Source organism: Microtus oregoni, unplaced genomic scaffold (assembly GCF_018167655.1).
Source record: "Microtus oregoni isolate MIOR12 unplaced genomic scaffold, Mior012 000018F_ref0000195, whole genome shotgun sequence".
Lineage (NCBI taxonomy): Eukaryota > Metazoa > Chordata > Mammalia > Rodentia > Cricetidae > Microtus > Microtus oregoni.
In genome coordinates, this window is record NW_024543077.1 from 15506332 (window position 1) to 15530996 (window position 24665).

A 24665-nucleotide genomic window follows, 5' to 3' on the forward strand; every position below is an offset into this window, starting at 1 on the left:
AATTTGCAATGTTCTTTTTGTTTCTATTTTGTGGAATAATTTGAGGAATATTGGCATTAACTCTTCTTTGGGACTCTGGCAGAATTCTGCACTGAAACAGTCTGGTCCTCGGCATTTTTGGTTGGGAGACTTTTAATGGCTGTTTCTATTTCTTTGGAGGTTATAAGTTTATTTAAATTGGTTTTCTGATCTTGGTTTAACTTTGGTAAGTGTTATCTGTTGAGAAAATTATCCATTTCTTTTAGATTTCCCAATTTTGTGGAATATAGGTTTTTAAGTATGAGGTAACAGTTCTTTGGATTTCTACCATACCATGTCTGCTATGTTCCTCTTTTCATTTTTGATTTTGTTAATTTGGATATTCTCTCTCTGATTTTCATTTAGTTTTAGATAAGGGTTTGTCTATTTTGATGATTTTTTTAAAGAAATAACTCTGTTTCAGTAATTCTTTGTATAGTTCTCCATGTTTCTATTTCACTGATTTCAGCTCTCAGGTTATTTTCTGCCATTTGCTCTTCTTGGATGTGTTTGATTCTTTATGCTCGAGAACATTCAGGTGTGCTGTTAAGTCACAAGTACGAGCTCTCTCTTTCCTTTAAATGAAAACACTTAGTGCTATGACCGTTCCTCTGAGCACTACTTCTGCTGTGTCCCATCAATGTGCGTATGTTCCACATTACTACTCACTGAATTCTAGAAAGTCTTTCATTTCTTTCTTACTTATGCCTTAACCCAGTAGTCATTCAGTGAGGAATTGTCTGGTTTCCGTGAGTTTTCAGGTGTTCCTGAAACCCAGCTTTAACCCATGGTGGCCTGAGAGGCTCAATTTTCTTGTGTCTATTGAGACATGCTTTGTTACCAAGTATGTGGTCAGTTTTGGAGAATTTTCCATGAGGTACTGAGAAGAAGGTATATTCTTTTGTGTTTGGGAGAAATGTTCTGTAGATGTCTATTAAGTCCATTTGAGTCATAATGTCTGTTAGCTCCATTATTTCTCTGTTTAGTTTTTGTCTGAATGACATGTCCATTGAAATGAGTGCAGAAGTCTCCCACTATTAATATGTGAGGTTTGATACATGATTAAGATATATATATATATGTATATATATATACATATACATATATATAGAAAAGGATATATATATATCTCCTTTTCTATCTCTTTCGATTAATTTTGGTTTGAAGACTATTTTGTTAGATATTAGAATAGCTTGTTTCTTGGGTCCATTTTCTTGGAAAAAGATTTTCCAACCCTTTACTCTGAGGTACTATCTATCTTTGACATTGAGGTGTGTTTCTTGTATGTAGCAGATAGATTGGCTCTGTTTTCTTATCCATTCTGTTAGCGTGTGTGTGTGTGTGTGTGTGTGTGTGTGTATGTATGTTTAATTGGGGGAATTGAGTTTATTGATATTGAGGGATATTAATGACCAATGATTGTTAATTTCTGTTATTTCATTGTTGGTGGTAGTGTGTGTGTGTGTGTGTGTGTGTGTGTGTGTCCCTTCTTTGGGTTTTTCTGGTGTGAGATTATTTATTGCTTATGTTTTCCTAGGTGTAGTTAACCTCTTTGGTTTAGAGTTTTCCTTCTATATCTTCTGTAGGGCTGGACTTGTAGATAGATATTGTTTAAGTTGACTTTGACATGAAATATCTTCTTTTCTCCATCTCTGGTAATGAAAAGGTTTGTTTTCCATCACCAGAGATGTCTGGGCTGGCATCCCTAGTCTCTTAGAGTCTGCAGCATATCAGTCCAGTTTCTTCTGGCTTTTAGGGTCTCTGTGAGATGACAGGTGTAATTCTGCTTTTTTTAAAATTTGTTATGTATACAATATTCTGTCTACATGTATGCCTGCAGGCCAGAAGAGGGAACCAGACATCATTACAGATGGTTGTGAGCCACCACGTGGTTGCTGGGAATTGAACTCAGGACCTTTGGGAGAGCAGGCAATGCTCTTAACCACTGAGCCATCTCTCCAGCCCGACAGGTGTAATTCTAATAGGTCACAGCACTGATTCTTTAATCCAAGGATGGGGCAACAGAGAACACATTCTGCCAGGTTTACCCAACTAGTCAGAACTCTTGTGAAGATTGTTCCTGACTTTAATTCTATTATCAGGTGTCCTAGTTAGACCACCTAATGGTGCTTTTTGGTGAGATAATAACAAATTTCTATATGGCACTTTTGTCGACCTTCAGATACTTTCCAAACCCATAACCAAAAGATTCAGCGTCACCCAAACTACAGCAACCAAATGGCCTCTCTGGGAAAGTCTAGCTTTTACCATCAAAGAAGAATCAGAAGAAACTTCACATTCCTTAGCTTTGAATATAATCTGACGAAATTTGACTGCAAATTAAGGTTTAGAGTAATCTTTACTTGCCTAACAAACAATTCAAAAGAAATCAGAATACACTAATTTTAATGACACTACAATTATTGTCTGATATTTGCTTTCATTTTCTACTTTCTTAAAAGGGCACATTTGATGCTATTATTGCTTTTGTTGATATATTACCACGTTTTTATGCTTATTACTTTATTAAATCACCTTCCATCTCATGGTTCAGTCATTCTTTGCTACCTTTAAAAAAATCTCATGGTTGCTTTACTTTTTATCTATTTGTTTACATGACCTTGATGTATGAACGTAGTTTTCACTGTCTTCTAAACATCATAACCATCAGTTCTAGAAAATCTGCCCTAGGTTTAACCCTTTCAGAATCCTCTTTCCTTGTTTGTAACTGTTGGACAATGCCACCTCACTAAACTTTCAATGTCTATATCCACTCATCCATATTTTTCATCTGTTGCTTCCTGTTTTCCAGGCTAGGTAATCACTTCGGAACCACTTTTCATCCCAAAAGGTTCGGCACTTATTGGCATCTAATATATTGTTTTTCCTGTTCAACTCTATGGTCTCTCAGGCTGCTTTCAGATTTGGCCTTTTCTTTCATTATAGTTTTTGGATAGATGTATATGTCAGATATGGACATATCTGACAATTCTCAATAACTGAAGTTGTGAGTCCTGAGAGAGTATTATCCAGTTTCTTTTGCTATTGATTCTTAGTCCAAATGATTTTCTCTAATAGTTTGTAATTCTGGTCTGTGAGCTCATGCTGGCATGCTGGGACAGTGGGTTGCTGGGGAGCAGCCAGTGAGAATGTGTTTCTCCATGGCAATTTTCTTTGACTCTTTTCAAGACCCCCAGAACTCCCACAGAACCCTGGGACTTTAAAGATTCCTGTTGCTGGCTTTTGAAACCCTTAAGTCTTGTAAATTTATGACAACCCTATAGGAATTTTCAGGAGAGTGGTGGCACATGCCTTTAATCCCAGCATTCAGTGGCAGAGGCAGACAGATCTCTGTAGTCTGAGGACAGCCTGGTCTACAAGAGCTAGTTCCAGAACAGGCTCCAAAGCTACAGAGAAACCCTGTCTCAAACAAAACAAAACAAAGCAAAAACCCTGTGTTTTTCATCTCTATCTAAAGGAAAAACTGCCTTGAAAAATTTTTTTCTTGCAGTTTCTCTTTTCTAGAAGCAGGTTTGTTTGTTTTTAAAAATTGAAAAAAAAATGCAGTCTATTGCTGAAGCTGGGTTCTATTTCTGAAGCCCATTCCTGTGTGTCGAGCGCCTTTACTCTATGTGGGAACTGTCAATCCCTATGTCCTATCTTTCTCAGGCTAACTTTAGACAATGACTCCAAGAAAATTGCAACTTCATTACTCTGCTCTACTTTTTCCTTCATTCTTTGCTCTCCTAGATTTTCACTTATTGATGCACCTGTGAGTTTGAAAGAATGCCTTTAGGAAGCATTGCAGATAATTTCTAGTGTTAGTAAAGAGAACATACTGTCATGTAGACACACATGCCCACATATACATACATATATGCATACATATGCACACTCCCCACAGTCTGATAGCTTGCTGTAAAGTCGTCTATAGTTGTACCTTTCTCATCCTTATCCCTGGGTAATAACACTACGCTGACGTTTCCTCATGCCCCACTTCCTCTTTCCAAATCAATTCTTTCAAGTCTCCTCTGTGTAGGCTCAGTAGCTGGCCATGTGCAGTTGACTTGAGCTGCTCTTTTACCGCACAGTATTTTATTTCCCCAGTGGTACACTTGACCTCTCCGTCTACCTCTGACTGATGGGAGACATTCTACCTATCAGGTTGATGACGCTGTACTCAGCAAGACTCTATGCTCGTTAAGGGTCAGAGAAACCTAGTAGCTATGTGGGGATGTTCACGTCATGTTCATTTTTAACAGTGATCGATTGGTGGAGGAGGAGGAGGTTAGGTACTCGGTACCAAGATGACCTAGGACATGGTTGGTGGATAGAAGATAACCTGCGGGAGTTAGGTCCCTCCTTCCACAGGTCCCCCGGTTTGGCAGAAAAAGCCTTTTCCCCAGTCAGCCATCTTACTGGCCAATATGTATTCATATTTCGAGAAAAGAAAAAGACACTGCTGTTTGTAGGAATTCTTTTTTTTTTTTCTGAGACAGGGTTTCTCTGTAGCTTTGGAACCTGTCCTGGAACTAGCTCTTGTAGACCAGGCTGGCCTCGAACTCACAGAGATCCACCTGCCTCTGCCTCCTGAGTGCTGGGATTAAAGGCATGTGCCACCACTGCCCAGCATTGTAGGAAGTCTTTGGGGGAAATTTTAGAAACTGAAAAATCTTAAGTTAAAATGATAAGAAATAATTCTTAGCGGATCTGGAGCATGTGTGTGTGTGTGTGTGTGTGTGTGTGTGTGTGTGAAGAGAATCTTGCATCATGAATAACTTCAAGCAAATACTTCTAAGGCCACTAAAAATAATGCTATACTGCTATTTAAATCATAGTCAATGTTCCGCATTCCTCTTAACTTGCCCTGCCTCTCTCATTCTCTCTCTCTCTTTACTTGACATTTCTAATCTTGGGAAGAAAGAAACAACAGCCTTAGACATGGGCCATCAATAGCAGGCAGTATTTTCTCTAATTTTTTTCTTTGCATGGGGTAATTTTATGCCTCAGAAACAAGACTGAGAAGCGGGACAGACATTTACCAATGCTGTGGTTGTAACATTACATAATCTTGGATCTGAGAAGAACTGGTTCTGAAGTAGAGGTAGTAAAGTTAGCACTGGCTTGCCAGAGGGATCCACAGAATTTACCCTGCCTCCCAGGAACAGATCAAACAGTGCCCTCCATTTCTCTCCATTCACCATGCACCCATCTACTGCAAAGCTAGCTGGATTGCACATCCTTGAAGATGGGGAGCAAGAGAAATCCAGAATCTGCCATTAGCCTAAAGAAGACTGGCACGTTGAGAAATGTCCAAACGTCTGATAAAGACTGAGCATATCGATGCAGATTATACCTACCGAGTTTCATCTTCATCTCAGACATAAGAACTTAAAAAATAAACATTCATGTTTAAACAACAGAAACTCTATGTTCAAGTCCTGGCTCTTTAAACACCTCTTCAAAATACATCAGACTACTGTTGGGCAATGCTGTCTCCTTAGAGTCACCCACCACCTATACATCGAGACAAAAACTCAAGACCGCCATAACTCCATGGCCTCACCCCGGGTGGCATTCTCAAGGACATCAAGGGACTCCCAACTTCCCATCATCCAGACAAGTAAGGGATTAGCAGCTTTCTCCTACCACCCAGAGTTGATGGAAAGACTGACATTTTCTACCTTTACCTTGCTTACATTGATCACAGATGTCTTATTATTTCACCCATCCCACCAGCCCTTAAAGGAATCAAGAGTGAAGAAAAAAATTACCAGTGCGCGTGAAACCATGTGATGCTCTTGGTATTTATACCAGTTTAGCCAATTTCTGTGACTTCCAAGGGGCTGATTAAAGTAGGACTCCATCTGAAGAGAATAATTCTTATTTTTGATGATAAGATGGAACTAAGAATTCAAAACTAAATCTTCACTTGTGAAAAATAATCAATCTGCATTGGGCTTTATAAATGGCTTCTGTTTCAGATAGATCAGCTATAAATATTTAGCTCAGATTGTGCGGTTCAGGAACACTTCCACCATAAGAGGCTCCGCAGAAACCATCCTACTTCCTGGCATGTCTGCTTGAGGTAAAGAGTGCATAGCAATGGTAGCTGCTTCTCAAGCCCCGAAGTCACAAATCTCACCTGCAAAGGAGGTTCTGAAGGCAGAAACTGCCTCACCGGAAGGGAACAGTGTGTCCTTCCGCTGTAAACAGGACTCAAAATAGCTCCTGAAAGGCCTCGTTTTGTGGGGTATTATTTCACCAAAAGAGAAGAAAAGATTCTCTAACCCTGAACAAAACCTCTTCAAAGTTTATGTTCTCAATAAAACGTTCACTGAGAACTGAAAATATAACTCAGTAATGCAATAAACGCCCTAACAAATATATCAGATTTTTCACTTAATGCCTTTTACTGGCTTAAGGCAAGCGGAGGGAAAGGAAATCCCCGTCCACAGCCTGATTCCGGCAGGAGCCCCGCTTTGTGGCAGTCCTTTAAAGTAGGCATGGTGAATTCATATCAACCCTGCTGAATCTTAGGGCATGACAAAAGGAGAGAGACTTGATAGCAGTTAATACTCCACAGGGCTCGTTCTTCGTGTTTATTCCATCACTGACCTGACACAACCCGAGACAGTAAAGAACATGGGGAGTCTAAAACCCACGAGGTACAAGACACATTAGTGCCGGTATGTTGACACGGAAGACAAGTAGCTCCGCCCTTTAAACACTGTCACCTTGTTTGCCGAAGGCATTTCATTACATACAACAACAAATATTTGTTATGTCACACAGTTTCCGAGGGTTGGAAATCTAGGGGCAGTTTATCCGGCGGCTGAAACTCAGTCTCTTAGAAGGCTGTGATCAAGTTGATGGCCTGAAAGCTTGTCCTGTCCAATTCCCAGTGAACCTCATTTACATGACTATTGGCAGGGGCCATGGTCTGGTCATGTGATATGGCAGCCAGTTTCTCCAGAGCCAATGAGGAGAGAGAGAGACAGAGAGAGTGGGGGGGGGGGGGGGGGGGAGAAGCCAGAGTCCACTGGAGGTGAAGTCTTTTACAGCCTAAGCTCAGAATTAGTATTCAGTCAACTTCCACTGCATACTACTAGCCACCAGGACCAGGCCTTGCTGATGTGGGACGGACAATGGCAGGGGAGATCAGAAGATCCATGGGGTCACTGAGAGTCAACATGGAGGCTGCTGACTTCCTTGATAATCACCAAAGATACATCGCAAATGCTAATTGTGAATAGAATATCTCTCTGTCTGTCTGTCTGTCTATATGTCTGTCTCTCTCTGTAGTGTGTGTGTGTGTGTGTGTGTGTGTGTGTGTGTGTGTCGCCCCTGAAATTGCCATTTGGAGTATCTGTAAACGTCCAAATCAGTAGTAGTAAAGTCATGTATCAATCAACCACTTCTAATATTTATTTCCCATGATATCCACCTAAACAAAACCACTATACTAGTTAAAAAATACTGTCCTTATAAAATGACAAAAATAAAAATAATAATTTTTAGAAGTTATAAACTAAATCCCTCAGAATTCTACCACCATGACAAAACTATGTTCATCCTGTAAATTAACATTTTATTTATTTATAGTTCAAAGACATTATAATAGTTATTGTGGTAATGTGCATACAATTTCTTATTTTGGTCATTTTTAGAAACTTAAAGAGAAATTGCTTTTGTGTTTTTATACATATTATCATAACAATGCTTTATAATATTCAATTGGGTTCATAAGTTATGGGGTATTAAACCTATATACCTATCCCCTTAATTTGGATAAGTTAGTGTGAAGTCTTTAAAAAATGTTTCTTACAGCTTTATTTATTTGTTTGGTGGGGTGTAGGGTCAGCAAACAACTCTCAAGAGTCAGTTGTCTCCTTCCACCATGTGCGCTCCAGGATAGGTTGGCTGACATCTTTTCATGATGAACAAACTGAATGGGCCAAGACCAAGTCTTTTTACAAACATTAATCTAAAAAATGGTGATAAGACTCTTGGCCACCAGTCTTCGTTTACTTATTTCTTTAAGTGAAACACCAAAGAGGAAAATTACTAAAACAAAATATAACTTCCAAGACTTTTTGGTGAGTAAACTAAAATCCCAAACGATTGTCCTTGAGGCCACTTCCCACCGGTGGCTGGCTCTCTTCACTGACCCGCGTCCCCTATCTACTCCTGTAGCTCTCTATGGTCACTTCCCTTCTTCAACAGCATCTACTGAGTCCATGTGTTGTGCCCTGCGACCGGTGCCTTCCTCACGTGGCAGCCAGCCAGTGTGATTCTTTCTAATCACACCGCCTGTCTGCCTGACTGTACCAATCCCCCTCCGACATCACCTTATCTTATTACTGTTTGTTATTCTAGAGCAGTGGTTCCCAACCTTCCTAATCTGAGACCCTTTAATACAGTTCCTCATGTTGTGGTGACCCCAGCCATAAAATTATTTTGTTACTACTTCATAACTGTAATTTTGCTACTGTTCTGAATTGTAATGTAAATATCTGGCATACTGGACATCTGAATGTAAACCCAAAGGGGTCGTGACTCATAAGTTGAGAATCACTGCTCCAGAAGGTCACATCTAGGAGAGCAGGAACCTTCCTGAATATTCTCAAATACATGCAGATAGTGATAAGTACAACTAATTAAATGTGCCATGACATAATCACGGTGGTGTAGGAGGTCCTTTTGTCTATATGTTGTTTTCATTGGTTAATTAATAAAGAAACTGGCTTGGCCTTACAGGGCAAAACTGTAGGCAGAGAAGACAGATTGAATTCTGGGAGGAAGAAAGCAGAGGGGAGAGACACCATGGAGCCGTCAGAATCAGACATGCTGAATCTTTCCCAGTAAGCCACTGCCGCGTGACAATACACAGATTAATAAAAATGGGTTAAACTGAGATGTAAGAGTTAACCAATAAGAAGTTAGAGCTAATGAGCCAAACAGTGTTTTAATTAATACAGTTTCTGTGTGGTTATTTCAGGGCTAAGCTAACTGGGCCACTGGGACGAACAAGCAGGTCCTCTCCCTTGCAACATTATGGCTTCCAACATACTCCCTTATTGTGTGTGTGTGTGTGTATGTGTGTATGTGTGTGTGCACATATGATTTACCATTTTCCAGGACCACGCACAGTAATGAAATGGGCTGAGTTCTCCTCCACCTCCTTAAAATTGATGTTTTTGAAGAAGAGCTGTAGTCCTGGCAGTGGTGTTAATAAAAACGTAGTTCAATGGGAAACACCAAAAACACAAAAAGTTCACCTCCTCCACTACCACAAATTATGCAGTAGTTGAGCTTCCTGCATTTGGGGATCTTGCAGGGGTCAACACATCTAGAATGCAATGGATAAGCCTCACCCTGGGAAAACCACCTCTCTGATCATACCAGGTAAGTATAAAAATGTTCAATTTCTTTAAAAAAAAAATAAGTCACTTAAATAAAATGTTATAACTTGGCCACCGAGATTTTCTTTTTTGTACATTGTCTTATACTCTGAACCCATGGTCAGGATCTTACATGCCTCAGCTCTGCCATATCTAACACAGTAAATGAGAAAGTCATTAGAAATCTGTTCTTGGGGCTATAAAATAATTGAAGACAGAAAAATAAAATTTGTAAAAGGGGCTTAGACGTGTCCGTGAGGAAAACACTTGAAAGCTGTTTCCAGAATTAAGCGAGGTGCTGCAGACAAAGCCTTCCTTGTGCAATGAGGTGCAGTTACGTGCGAGCCAGCCTCCCACCACGAGCCAAGCAGCTGTTGGTCTGCATGCTATAGGACTGCTACTCTCCACTGTATTTATAGATGTAAAAATTCAACTGGTTCCTCAAGCAATATAAGAAGAGGATTTCAGGGGCTGGAGAGATGGCTAAGAAAACTGGCTGCTCTTCCAGAGGTCCTGAGTTCAATTCCCAGCAACCACATGGTGGCTCACAACCATCTGTAATGAGATCTGGCGCCCTCTTCTGGCATGTGGGCATACATGAAGGCAGAATGTTGTATACATAATAAATAAATAAATCTAAAAAAATTATAGTTACAAAGTAGAAACAAAAATAATTAAAAAAAATAAAATAAAGAAGAGGATTTCAGGGCTGGAGCATTTTTCTCAAAACATAATATTTCCCTAGAAGTAATTTGCAGGAGCCAACTCACTGGACAATTTACAATTAATATGGAAAAAAATCACAACACAACCCCCAGATTAAAAAAAAACAAACTAAACAAAAACCCACCAAGACAAGACGAAACAAACACAGAGGTCTAGCAAGATGGCTCAGCAGACAAAGATGCTTGTTTGCAACCAAACCTGATGACCTGAGCTCTATCCCTGGGACTCTGCTGGTGCCAGAAAATCAATCCTCACAAGTTATTTTCTGACCTCTGCATGCATGCACATACACACACACACACACACACACACACACACACACACACAAAACAAACAAACATGAAATACAAAACTGAAAACAAAATCAGGAGGGCTGAGGTAGGAATAAATGTATATATAAATATTACATAAAGTTGGGAGCACAAAGTGGTAGGGGAGATGGAGAGAAACTAAAGGGCAGGAAATGGGGCACAGATTTTGTTAAAACATGTTATGTGCACACGTGAAATTCTCAAACAATAAAAAAATGGAGTTCAGTAGTTCTGTGTAGAAATGCCTTTATTTTTTTACAGCCACCCCCAAAACAATAAAAACCAAGATGGGGCTGCACCTTGAAGGTGTGCATTTTGGCACCATATCTACAGAGCCTATTCTAACCCTACCCTATGATGAGACATGAAGAACTGGTGCCTTTGTCCCACTGGTGTCAAAATCTTGGTCTATTTAGTTTCTTACTTCATGAACCCTCACCTGACTGCGCTATTAATATCAAGTTCCTAAAGTGCTGGCGTTTGCAAAACGCTGTTCCCAACATAGAAGTGCTTGTTACATCACAGAGACTCCCACAAAATGATTTTTCTGCAGATAATCTTTGTTATGAGCAGAAATCCTGCCAAGCTTAAAAGTGTCGGTATCTGGCTTTGCCCAGGGAAGGCCGATCTGCAAGGCCATTACTGCATAAACACAGGGGTCCTCCAGTGCCTTACCTCACTCTGTCATGTCTTGTGAAAGGGGAGGCACAGATTTTACTGAACAAGAATCTCACAAGAACCGACCTTGCATTCCTGTCCTAAGGAGGAGGCTGAGAAACTGAGGGCACAGGACCCACACACACAGGGATTAGACAGGGGCACAGACTACGCTGGGGCAGTGTCTGAAGGAAAGCCTGACTTGCTAGGCATGTGCTATTCGTGAGGCAGGGGAAGTGGCACACTACACACCATAGCGTGAAAGGTCTGTCCTGGGGCCAACAGTATCAGCACAAGGTAGAGAACTGGAGAGATGCACTTTCTCATCTTCTGTAAAGAGACTCAAGCATTTTCAAATGTGAGAGAAAAAATGTTATATGATTACTTGGGAACTCACAAAAATTTTGAAAAGAACATTGATATTATATCAGAATCAGACACAAGCAGGCCTCCTGCATAGCCACTGTGAACAGCTGTTTATACATAAGCGCACAACCAACTTACAAAACTCGCTAATGTGTGCCAAATGTCTACACACATTTTCTCACATTCAGTAAGTCCTGTTTTTACCCTTGGAAGTCTAGACACAAGCAGGTGATAAAGCTTAGGTGCAAACCAGTCAGCAACCCCAGAGTCAGTGTGGCTAGGATCCGCGCTCTGAAACTCTGTCCCAGATACCCAAGAGAAATGCGTCCAATATTCAACAAAATTGAAGAATCTGAATTATGAAAATCTCTTAGATGATCTGAGGGAAACTACATCCTGGGGCAGAGTCAGTGATTTGGATTAGTCTGCAGCTATGTGAGACATTAATAAGTGTGGAAATAAAAACCTGGGTAGTAGTTTTCCTGCTCAAGAATTTAGCCCACCACCTAATATAGTCTGCTAAACACTTGCTAAGAGCCGATCAGAAGTTATGCTGTGGTCTAGCATCCACGGAGCTGCCCTTCTCGCTACTCACAAATACTGAAATTAACAACAACTGCATCTCACAAAATCCTCAGATCAACGGCAGCAGCCACCTTCTAACTCATAGTCACGTGTGGCTAGTGACTTCCACATGACAATGAAAACCTCCAGGATTCTCATCAGTGCATCAGGACCATTCTAGCTCCTTAAATATTTGATGTAACTTCTAGACATTTCCAAATTTCCTCAAAGGAACTGGGTAGTTCCTCCACTGTCCTAGCCTGGCTCTACTGATGAACAGTGGAGCCGGGGTTAAGAAAACAAAGACCTTGGCAGGTAGCAGAGAGCACGGCCCTGGGTTAGGGATTCACCCTGCAGATGTGTGGGCTGACAAGGGAAGAGGCTCTGTTCTAAGGTCCACAGTCGACAAAACGGCTTCCTAAATTTCCTATTTAGGGACAATGGGATTCTTTTGGTGGTCACAGCCTCACAGTGATGGATGTGGGACAGTAGACTTCTTAGGAAATCTAGGCGTAATTTTACTCCAATTGTAAACTTTAGCCAGGGTGACAAAAGATGACAGACAAATGGGCAGTGCTATCTGTACTAATCCCATCTGTAAAGGATGTGATGTGCTTAGTCCTGCGCAGAGTCAAGCACTTAAGACCTGGTGGGATCCTCGAGGAGCCTCTAAAGCAATAGCTGAGTCCATCCCTGAAAATACCCATTATCCACCGACACCAATTCATCAACAAGGGCAGACAATCTAAGCAAGCAATCATCTGGATTCTTTACTGGAGACATTTTAACCGTTTTGTTAGTGAAAAAAAAAAACATAGCCATTTATCTCTTATTTTATAGAGATAACTCCCTAGTCACCCTGTAGCTTGACTGGGTTTGGCTTTGTTTCATCAGAACATGCCGCCCTCTGCAGGCCGTATGGACACACACCAGCCTCAGCTGGAGCCAAACTAACTGGACTCCTTTGTAAAGAAAGAGAAAGCGGGTTAGCATGCTTGTGTCCACACGTCTTCAAGCTTTTAGGAACAACACGAGAAGCAATCAACATATATTGTAAAGCTTAAAAATCCTTGCATTTTCAGCTGACATACGTAAGAGAAGTCTTAAGTAGCGCTACAGTCCCACGGCATTTTTCTTAAGAAACTTGCAAGCATGGTGACAGCCATTTCTGCTATTGTTTTAAACAGGAAGGACAGGGTGCAGAAGACAAGGAGGATGGTGGATATGTCTTTACAGTGTGTACCAACGTCTCCAAAAGTATCAATGTCTGTTTTGACCTGAAATTCAGTAAGTGGAAACTCAGCTCCAAATGTGCACATAAAAGGAATAAATCTAAAGCAACATACATAATCCCATCCATCCTTCAATGTCTCAGCTTTTAAGCCCATATGCAAAAAGTGATTAAAATCTGACCTAAGATCAGTTCTTCCTCTTTACTCTGAATGGACTCTTCTCCAACAGTCACTCCATATAGAAGTGCGCTCTCTCTCTCTCCTCTCTCTTTCTCCCTTTCTCCTTCTCCCCTCCCCCTCCCTCCCGTGCCCCACAGCTGGTGTAGTTATTAGTTTAGCCACTAAAGGATTTATCTGGACAAACATCACAAAGATGATGGCTGATTTAATTGAATTTATGATCAAATGTTTTTCCCTTCAGGAAGAGTGGGAAGTCACTTATGGGGAGATTTGAATAATTTAAGGGAAGTTCTCTGTTTGGCATGATGTTTGTATATCAAGTCTTCAGGGATTAAATGCGGCCGAGGACTAGCAAAGATTCCATATACAGACACACAGAGATAAGCAGCGTAGTTATGCGGGGAGGGGGGCAGCCGTCAGCCACCAATCCTCCCCATTAGACTCCTTCCATGTACATGCTGTTTGCAGAATACAAACACACACACACACACACACACACACACACAGAGAGAGAGAGAGAGAGAGAGAGAGAGAGAGAGAGAGAAGAGAGGATTGTTTTGACATCCTCCTAATGGTGAAATTATATAGAGATTCTCTTCAGCAAAGCAAAACAGAACGGGCCGGAAAGCAATATATGTGTATATGGCATTTGTCGTTGGTAAAGACACGGAATCTACTAATGAAGTCATTAGTGTGGTGATAGAAGAAACCAAGCACAGGATTGACGCCTAAGGGTGTGGACGTGGCTCGGTGTCTGAAGAGAAAGGCCAGTTGCCTTGGGAATCCCGTTGCTCGCCTCTGCAGTGATGACAGAGGCAGTGAAACCATGCTCCCAGCCATTATTTGTGTTGCAAGAGACAAGTCTGCATTTGAAACAAAGACAAGAGACTCTCTGCATTTGAAACAAAGACAATTATTTTCGGTTTCAAGGCTGAAATAACAGACCGAGTGAAGACACCCAGAACCTCTACATCTGACTGAGGTCGCCCATCCTTTCGTGTGTTCAGGGTACCATAGCAAAAGTCTACTTCTAGGCATGTGAACTTGGTAACAGCGGTCTGGATGTGTGTTTCTTTTAGTCTAATTGGGAAAACTGTCTAAAAGATGTGTTTCAAGATTTAGGATAAATCCGAGTTTTTCATTAATTATGTACAATGCTATTTGTTAACATATCACTCTTAGGAAGAAACTGTTGGGGGAGATAAAATCTCATTTCCCAACAAGTATTTACAAGAAGAACAAAATGGTGCGCAGGCAGTTCAGCATGTGCCCCTGGGAAGGGGCAAGGACCTTCTAGCTGCCTGGGGACCTGTATAAAAGTAGGATCCATCTTCAAGAAAATGCTTTATTTGGAACTAAGTTAAACTGACTGGTAGGGGAACACAAGGAGTATTAAAAAGCATAATGGAAGGTAAGGGGATACAAGGGACTAGGGCTGCTAAGGTATTGGGCGATTCATACTCAACTCTGTAGCAGCAGAGATCAGAGAGGCTAGTGAGCTTCCTAAAGTCACGAGGCTCATGGAGGACAGAGGACACCAAGTATGATCTTGGCTCCAGGCATTTTCTTGCCATGTGTGCGAAAACCTGTGCAGCTTCCTTCCTCTTTTCTGCTTCCTCTTGGTTAGTAGTATTAATGACAGCTGTTGACCGTATCCTCTCATGGAGTAGGAGCACCATGTGCACGCAGACACTAGTACCTTCACCAGCATGAGTAGTCAAGTAACCATCTTCCCACTGCAGTGGGAGGTGAGCCCAGTGGGACTCCCACAGAAAGGCCCCGGTGGGGGATGCCGTGTTCCATCATGGCCAACTAGAGAAGAGGTGTGCAGGGGTGCCAGTGACTACAACACTCGTCTTTAAAATCATCTTTCTCCATGTTCTTTATCATTTGAGTCAGAGTATTCACTAAATTCATAAACATTTCCTAATCACTTATGCCAATAAGTGTTGAGGGAAGGAATAAATTATAGGAGCATCTAAATAAGTAATTTTTGAAATCTGCTGCATTTTTGTTTATGTGTGACATTATAAAAGTGGCAATTCCCGGCCTTCCGAAGCTCACATACATACATATGTATCCAGAGGGCACAGTGGGAGGGACCTGGCACTTGATTCAGGGGTTCATTTGGAAAACGGAGCCCTCTTCAACAGCATTTCCTCTGTGGTGAGCAGGAAGCTGGCTTCTGCCATATTTTCTGAGCATGGCGAAGGAAGATCAAGGGAATCAGAACAAGAGCTGAGAGGTGAATTCTTCAGGGAGTTCAAAAAGGGGAGAGAGCTGTGTGTCTAACCCCTACCAGTTTTCAACAGGGGAGGGAGAAAGGGAGGGAGGGAGAGAGGGAGGGGGCACACAGGAGGGAAGGGAAGCCGGTAATAGGCAGAGGCTGGGTGGGGGTAGCAGAAAGGCACCTGCAGTAGGAAGAGGTGGGGGGGGGGCTATCTTCCTGATTGTCTTTGATACTATTTCCCCTGCAGATTTATTGCACTTATTGGAGACTCTGGAGCTGCTGTCTTCTCAGAGTGTTTACAAGAGAAAGATGGCGGGGGGGGGGGGGGGGGGGAGGGGGGTGGTGGAGAAAGCTGTCCAGACATTTAGGTACAAAATGCAATGTCTTTTAGACATAATATTCATGCTTGTATAAGCCTGGAATGCATTTAACAAATGAGTATTTCATATATAGATTTGCAGCTGTGTTGCTCAACATGGTAGCCACTAACTACAGTGGCGCTTGACCTATCAATTAAGTAAATTCAAATTAAATTGAAGTTGAGTTCCCAAACCATACATTCTAATGATTCCGACAGTGGGTTTAAAAATGTCAAGTCAAACTTTCAGCTATTATCAGGCTTCCTGAGTATAATCTCTTTTAAAACTCTCTGCTAAGGAGAGACAGTGATTCCTTCCCCGTGCATAATTTTGAACGTATCTCCTCTGAACCAGGCAAAGTGGATTATGTCTGAGCTGGCTAGGGCTGGGTTTCCTCGGCTTCACCCAGGGCTTATGATTACATGGGGAATCCTCTCCCTCGTTGTAAACAGAAAGGACGTCTAAGATGTCTTCTTCACTAGCAATTCCTCCAGCCTGTCAACAGGCTCCTTCCATGGTAGACAGACCTCGCCACTGTGGCCAGTTACCCAGCTTACACCAGAGAGGTAAACCTGGGCCTCCTCCGGGTTCCAACCAAATAATAGAAACGTTTTGAAACAGAGGACTTCCCCCTCACTGGAGCCAGAAGAGATGGGGCAGAAGGGAAAGTCAGTGAGACCTGGAGGCAGCAATAGGACAGGCAGGCAGGGAAGTCTTAAGGTGCTGTCCATGCTCCCATCTGATAAAAGGAAGGACCGAGAGGCCTTAGCTCTCGCCCCACTAGAAACTTAGCTGCTGACATCCTGAATGAGCCTGAAAGAAAATTCTCCACAAGGTCTTCTAGGAGCGAGCCCAAACTGGTTCATATGTGATTTTGCCTTCTGGAACTCCAAGCAATGGAGCAAGCTGGATCCGTTCAGAACTCTTCCCCACAGATGTGTGAGATAACATTTATACATCCATGCTCCTGCGCAACTGTGGCTAGGGAGCACGAATGCCCACCTCGCTCTGGCAGAAGCAGAACCACCCTGCTGGAGTCTCCTCGGGGCACAGTTCAGGAAAGGCCTCTCCTGGCAATCCTCCTGCCCCTGGGAGCTCGGGGCTGCTTCAGAAACTGCTGCTGGGTTTCCTACTTAACGAGCTGCCCAGCAGACGGGCGGCATTAACCTCACCAGAGGCCTGTGGACTTCTGGATGAAGAGGCCAACACATAATCCAAAGGATGAAAAAACAATGACTGTTGCCAACTCCCAAGCCTGGCACGTACTGCCAATTAGCAAGAGAGAAGATGGCTATTTCCTGCCCGTCAGAAGAACAAAACCTGCCACCTGGCAGAAAGCAAACAGCATGAGGCCTGCTCTTGACCACCATAGGAGCAGTTAATTCAATGGATTTTTGGAAAAAAAAAAGGGGGGGGGGAGAGACAGACAGACAGACAAGAAATCTGGCTACAATGCAAAATAAAGGGTAAGTCCCTTAGGGCGGAGAGGACTTGTGAACAGGTAAGGAGTTTCACTCACAGGAAGTGAGTGGGTGGGCGGCAGAGTTGGACCCTTGAACTCAGTTGTTGTGAGTCCAACCTCCCTCCCCTTCCTCCCCCACAAGACTCTCCGGTCATGGCGGAAAGGAGGCATGAGCTGGCAGACTGTACAGGGAGCTGCTCACACTTCTTTGCCCCAGCACTCCAGCCTCGGTCTGCTGCGTGAGGCCTGGCCCGAAAGACATTTGGAAGCGCTCTTTCTCTACAAAGATGTGCCAAGAATAAGCAGAGCCCGGCTATGTCTACGTCCGCACGACAACTGGACTGCTGGGTCCACAACACTCCCCGGGGAACACACGCCAAGCTGGGGTTTCTCAATCCATTGATCGTTCGCCTCTCCCCTGCTTTTATACTGCTGTTACTCATCAGTAATTGGCAAACCCATTAGCTGTTTCTCTTCATCATGGAAACTGCCCCAACTGTGTGTTTACATATATCTTAATTCTACCTTTTATGCGGTTCTAGGACACCTGCCAGGACCCACACAGCATCCTTCTTTTTGGCCCTCCTCCCTTTGTTTTCTGGACTCCCCATCTGCAAACTCCTAGGTGTCAAGGGGCTGGCTGGATCTGCCTAACAAATTCTCACACAGTCCCTTTAAGGGAGCTGAACTAATGATTCATTATTACGAGAACAAACGCACACAGAAACTTCTCTGAGCTTCCTTTAGCAAGCAGGGGAGCCTTCTGGGTCCAAGGTCAAACAAGAGACCCACGTGCTCACATGTTGAAGGGGACATTTTCAAGAGAAATGAACATGGCAAGGAACTACTCTACGCATCCTTCTATTGATGTCCCCGAATCCACAGAGACAGACATCTGGCAATCACAGCCCAGCCCATTTCCGAATTAAGAGAGGATGAGATTCCAAAATGTCTGGTTTAGAGCTGGTCACCCCAATAAACACCACACCCCCAAAGTCAATCAATGATGCAGAGAATAATTTCTTTGAAAATATTATGAAAGGGAGTCTCCAGGCACTAGATAAATTAAAACTGCTACTTTGAAGTAAATAGAATTATAACAAAAATCATCAACAGTGAAAATGTGGCAAGAGGATGGCTTTAAGATCTGGCTTGACTCAACTGCTCCCCCTAGTGTACCGACAGTGTTCTTACCTTCATTGTATTTCTAAGCTGGCCAAGAAAAGTAAATCTCTAAACTACTCTTACACTGTATTGTTTTATTAGGTAATGTTAAATCAAGTTCAAACATAAGAGAGTGGAAAAGATAATCTTTCTGTTTCGGGAGGAGGTGCTTATCTAAATCTTACTGACCCACATCAGATAATGACAAGAACAGTAGAGTCCCCAAACAGAAATGTACACAGCAGAAGCTGCTTCCCCCAACATTACTTCGCCTCCTAGTTGATGCTTTATGCACATATAGTATGACTAGCTAGCAGGTCATTTAAAAAATACACTCTGGAGGCTAAACATGGAATTGCATAAAATATTCAAGCAAAGTTCAAGAGTATAAAATTGGGTAATTTCTAAATTCTCTGAAGTAGGGTTCATGGAAGCATGGCAGGGATGTTCCTTTTATATTTCCAGGACAGCCAGGGCTGTTACACAGAGGGAGGCCCTGTCTCAAAAACAAAACAAAACAACCCAAAGAATTATGCCCACAGTTACTGATCTAGGTAAATAAAGGTGACTTCGCCGGTGCCTTTGTATTTACTGCACATTTAAAACTGCCAACTGCATACATTCTTAAGAGAATCCAGTTGTGCTTAATGGGCAGATGGATAACGCGCCAGAGCAGCCTCAGAGCAGGGCAGGGACGAGCCTGGCCTGACCGTTTGATGTGCGTGGGCCTTGCTTTACCAGCCATGAGCTGGATTTTCCAGCTGTGTCTGTCTCCTGTGAGTTGGTGGTTTACCCTTTTACTTCTCGCTCCTGAGCTTCCAAACCTCCCAAACTGTTCAGCTGTTAAAGACTTCCAAAGCAAGCAAACGTGTTCTTGGAATCTCACCCTTCTCTTCGCTGTAGAATATACACTAAGGCCCTTTCTCCAGCCAAAATAATAAAAGATCTTTAAAGTGGCTAAAATTCTTGGTGGATTGCACATATGTGCCAATGTCAGACAACTATAAATAGAGAGATTTGCAAGAGAAATAGTCTTCTTAATTCCAAGAAAATAAAACAGACTATTTCGAAGGCAGTTAAAAAAACAGGACATTTTTTTTTTATGAAGTTCAGATTTGTCTCCATTTAGCCCCAAATCCCCTTTATGCAGGAAGAGCTTCCTGGATCATACATTATTAGTGTCTTTATCTTTAGTGATGATAATTTTTTACTTTCAGACTGATAATATTTTTCATTATGTTAAGGCTTTTTGGTTTGGATATTGCATCTTTTGATATCTTCCTCTACCAATGCTTTGTTATTATACAATATTAAAAATTTTTTGAAGATACATTATGCTTATGGACCTGGACATGGCAGAACTTGGAGGCAAAGGCAGGTGGATCTTTGCGAGTTTGAGGCCAGTCTGGTCTACAGAGTGAGTTCCTGGACAGTCAGAGCTTTTACACAGAGAAAGATCCTGTCTTGAAAACAAAACAAAACAAAAATTTATGCTCATAATTACTGATATAAGTGAAATCAGTTCAGTTTTTCACTGGTGTAACCTAGAGCAGATGTGGTCGTTTTCACTGGTGTAACCTAGAGCAGATGTGGTCGTTTTTCACTGGTGTAACCTAGGGCAGATGTGGTCGTTTTTCACTGGTGTAACCTAGAGCGGATGTGGTTGTTTTTCACTGGTGTAACCTAGGGCAGATGTGGTCGTTTTTCACTGGTGTAACCTAGAGCAGATGTGGTCGTTTTTTACTGGTGTAACCTAGAGCAGATGTGGTTGTTTTTCACTGGTGTGATCTAGGGCAGATGTGGTTGTTTTTCACTGGTGTGATCTAGGGCAGATGTGGTCGTTTTTCACTGGTGTAACCTAGGGCAGATGTCGTCATTTTTCACTGGTGTGATCTAGGGCAGATGTGGTTGTTTTTCACTGGTGTAACCTAGAGCAGATGTGGTCGTTTTTCACTGGTGTAACCTAGGACAGATGTGGTCATTTTTCACTGGTGTAACCTAGGGCAGATGTGGTCGTTTTTTACTGGTGTAACCTAGAGCAGATGTGGTCGTTTTTCACTGGTGTAACCTAGGGCAGATGTGGTAGTTTTCTACTGTTGTGATCTAGGGCAGATGTGGTCGTTTTTCACGGGTGTAACCTAGAGCAATGTGGTTGTTTTTCACTGGTGTGATCTAGGGCAGATGTGGTCGTTTTTCACTGGTGTAACCTAGAGCAGATGTGGTCGTTTTTTACTGGTGTAACCTAGAGCAGATGTGGTTGTTTTTCACTGGTGTGATCTAGGGCAGATGTGGTTGTTTTTCACTGGTGTGATCTAGGGCAGATGTGGTCGTTTTTCACTGGTGTAACCTAGGGCAGATGTCGTCATTTTTCACTGGTGTGATCTAGGGCAGATGTGGTTGTTTTTCACTGGTGTAACCTAGAGCAGATGTGGTCGTTTTTCACTGGTGTAACCTAGGACAGATGTGGTCATTTTTCACTGGTGTAACCTAGGGCAGATGTGGTCGTTTTTTACTGGTGTAACCTAGAGCAGATGTGGTCGTTTTTCACTGGTGTAACCTAGGGCAGATGTGGTAGTTTTCTACTGTTGTGATCTAGGGCAGATGTGGTCGTTTTTCACGGGTGTAACCTAGGGCAGAAGTGGTCGTTTTTCACTGGTGTAACCTAGGACAGATGTGGTCATTTTTTGCTGGTGTAACCTAGGACAGATGTGGTCGCTTTTCACTGGGGTAACCTAGGGCAGATGTGGTTGTTTTTCGCTGGTGTAACCTAGGGCAGATGTGGTCATTTTCTATGGGTGTGATCTAAGGCAGATGTGGTTCACACGTGAGCTGGATTACTTGTGATAGCTATTTAGACTCAAGGATCTCTTTCTCAAGAAATTCCTGTTCACATTGGCAGGTTAACACCCCGAAAGTTTCTATGGCTTGGATAATGCCTACCTGTAAAGGCATTGTTACTTAATTTTGAAACTTAATTTTGTTAATATTGTTACTTAATTTTGTACCTTGATTTTGAATAGCAATGTATTTTTGTTTTGTTTTTGGATTACCATACCATCATATATTAAGCAAATAACTTGAATTCTTGGAAATTATTTTGAATCCATTACTACAGTACATCAATTACTTCAATTTAGTAATTATGCTCCAAATTAAACAATATAGACAACAATAGAGACCCTAATAGAGACACATGAATCTAATCTACATGGGAAGTAGAAAAGACAAGATCTCCTGAGTAAACTGGGAGTATGGGGACCATAGGAGGATTAGAAGGGGATGGGAGAGGAAGGGAGAAGAGTGAAGAAAAATATATAGCTCAATAAAAGAAGAAAGAAAGAAACTTATATCAATGATTCCCATGACTGAGGAATGGTAGAGAGAGGAGCACTCCTTTTAACTGCAGACTTTCAGTATTTTTCAATTTTGTACCATGTGATTAAATTAAAAAAAATAAAATTAAAACCTCTTCCCTGAACAGTTAAAATATATTCTACAACTAAAAAATAGATATTAGCATATATGCATTGTACAACGTGATAGGATTTCACATTTTCACTAAAATATATCATGTGCTTTAGGGCACAGGTCCTAACAGCCAACTTAAGGCCTTGGTATCCACCAATACGTGAAGAGATAAAGAAAATGGGGTATGCAAACACAACGGAGCTTTATATATCCATGAATAATGAAAATATAGGTACATAATAATGGACTGATACATTTTTTAAAAGTATCATGAAATTCATTGCTTTGTACAATGAACATATCCTAATAATTAAAAGAGCTGCATGCATTACTTTTTTAAAAGAATGGTCATACTTTTCTAAATAATTAATTTTAAAAATGGTTAAATCCTTCAAATTATAATATATTCATCCTAAGGGTTTGTCACTATTAGGTGCCCACCAAGTCTGCTGACAGCATTGATTAAAAGCATTCTTGAATAAAAATTTTTTTACTTCCTATTGTCATAATCGACAATGCCCCAAATTAAAATGTCACAACAGTACAAAGACTGTTCTACCATATTCCCTACAGACATGTTCGAATGGATGATGGCTTACTTCATCACAGGAGCTACAGTTTCGGCATTGTGGCGCGGAAAGGAGGCATGAGCTGGCAGACTGTACAGGGAGCTGCTCACACTTCTTTGCCCCAGCACTCCAGCCTCGGTCTGCTGCGTGAGGCCTGGCCCGAAAGACATTTGGAAGCGCTCTTTCTCTACAAAGATGTGCCAAGAAAAAGCAGAGCCCGGCTACGTCTCCGTCCGCACAACTGGACTGCTGGTCCACAATACCACATTGCTCTAAGAACCTGAACCCACACTGCCTGTTGGCTCTGTGTGTGAACATGGTAGACGGTACACAGTAAGGGTTAATTTGTGTCAAATGAATGGATGGATCCAACATCAGTGAGTGAATGCATGCTGTGACAAACTCACTCAGTAAGCGAGAGAGAGAGAGAGAGAGAGAGAGAGAGAGAGAGAGAGAGAGGAGGGAGGGAGAGAGAGAGACAGAGAGAGAGAGAAAGAGAGAGAGAGAGAGAGAGAGAGAGAGAGAGAGAATGTGCACCATTTGTATACAGACTTACTTATTCCATGCTTGTCTGAGGCTTTTAGAACTGTACACGGTAAAGCGCTCTGAAATAAAAGAGAAAAACAGTAAGCAATCTTTGTATCAAGTGTATATATCACAAGTGTGTTGAAGAAAATAACTTGTTTTTAAAAGACAGTCTCACTACATAGCAAGCTTGTGGCAATCCTCCCTCCCTCTGCCTCCCAAGTCCCGGGTTCATGGCCATGTACCACCACACTCAAGAACATTCAGCTTTTTCAAGAGTCATGTTTGATTTGACTGTAGTTAGACACAGGTATGGAAGGACCATGTTCTTCAGATCGAGTAGTTTCAAAACAGTAAAACAGGAGGACCTAACACTGACAACAATGGAGTACTGCTATGTTGCTTTAGGAGGACTTCTTTCACAATCTATTTTATTTTTATTTTTTTTAGGAGCAAAGCAAACCTTTCTTTAATGTTTTTCTTTTTTCATGTACATGGGAACCTTCATAAGTTCCAAAGAAATGTCCATGACCAAGCCCCTAGTACGCTTTTTTTTTACTTTTAAAATACATTTTAATTGATATTTATTGAGCTCTATATTTTTCTCTGCTCCCCTCCCTGCCTCTCCCCTCCCTGCTTCAGCCCTCCCCTCAAGGTCCCCATGCATTTGGTCAAAGATACTCCCGTAAAACAATGTATTTTATTAACGACTGAATTGAAAAAGTAAGTACAAATTACAATTTCAGAACCACATGCAGCTTTACAGACCAATATCAGCACTAGACAAGAGAAGCTTGCTGATTGTTCTACGGGAGTATCTTAGACCAAATGCAGTAATGTTGAGTCTCCAATCTTGCGCTACACGGTACTCAGGCATGTTCAAAGCCAATCTGGGTCCAATGGTGTGTACTTTCATGTATAATCAATTATGAGACTTTTAAATTAAAAATTACACCACGAGAACAACGGACACAGAATTCACTCTAGTAATTTCAACAACTTCTTCTTTTTTTCTCTCATGATAATATAACAATTGTTAGCTTTGATATGTCAGTTCCCCCTCCTCTCTCTCTTCTCTTCTCTCTCCCTTCCTCCCTTCCTCCCTCCCCCCCCTCCTCTCTCATATGTGTGTTTCTATCTTTTTAAATAGGATGTTCAGTAAATACTCCAAACATGTTTGGCATTTGTTAACACCCAGTGGGTAGTCCTTCAATCGAGAAATGTACATACAATTGTTTTAAAACTGTGTAGCACTGGCGAACAATGAGGGCTGATGAGAAGCCAAGGACAATGGCACGGGTTTTGATCCTACTGCATGTTCTGGCTTTGTGGGAGCCTAGCCAGTTTGGATGTTCACCTTCCTAGACATGGATGGAGGAGGGAGGACCTTGGACTTTCCACAGGGCAGGGAACCCTGACTGCTCTTTGGA

The 24665-nt window shown here is 41.9% G+C and overlaps 1 protein-coding gene and 1 pseudogene across 8 annotated transcripts in view; both read right to left on the reverse strand.

Moving 5' to 3' along the window:
* The window catches only part of LOC121458907 (cyclin-dependent kinase 14), a 530655-nt gene that overhangs the window by 89415 nt on the left and 416575 nt on the right, over positions 1–24665 (reverse strand). For all 8 annotated transcript variants that reach the window (XR_005975885.1, XM_041668286.1, XM_041668287.1 and 5 more), the window contains one exon: positions 23267–23315. Coding sequence is in view for 7 of the 8 variants with exons in the window: in XM_041668286.1 (XP_041524220.1) it covers positions 23267–23315 (49 nt within the window). In the remaining variant the exon portion in view is untranslated. The remainder of the gene's footprint in view (positions 1–23266; positions 23316–24665) is intronic.
* Positions 9280–9434, reverse strand: LOC121459157 (annotated as a pseudogene).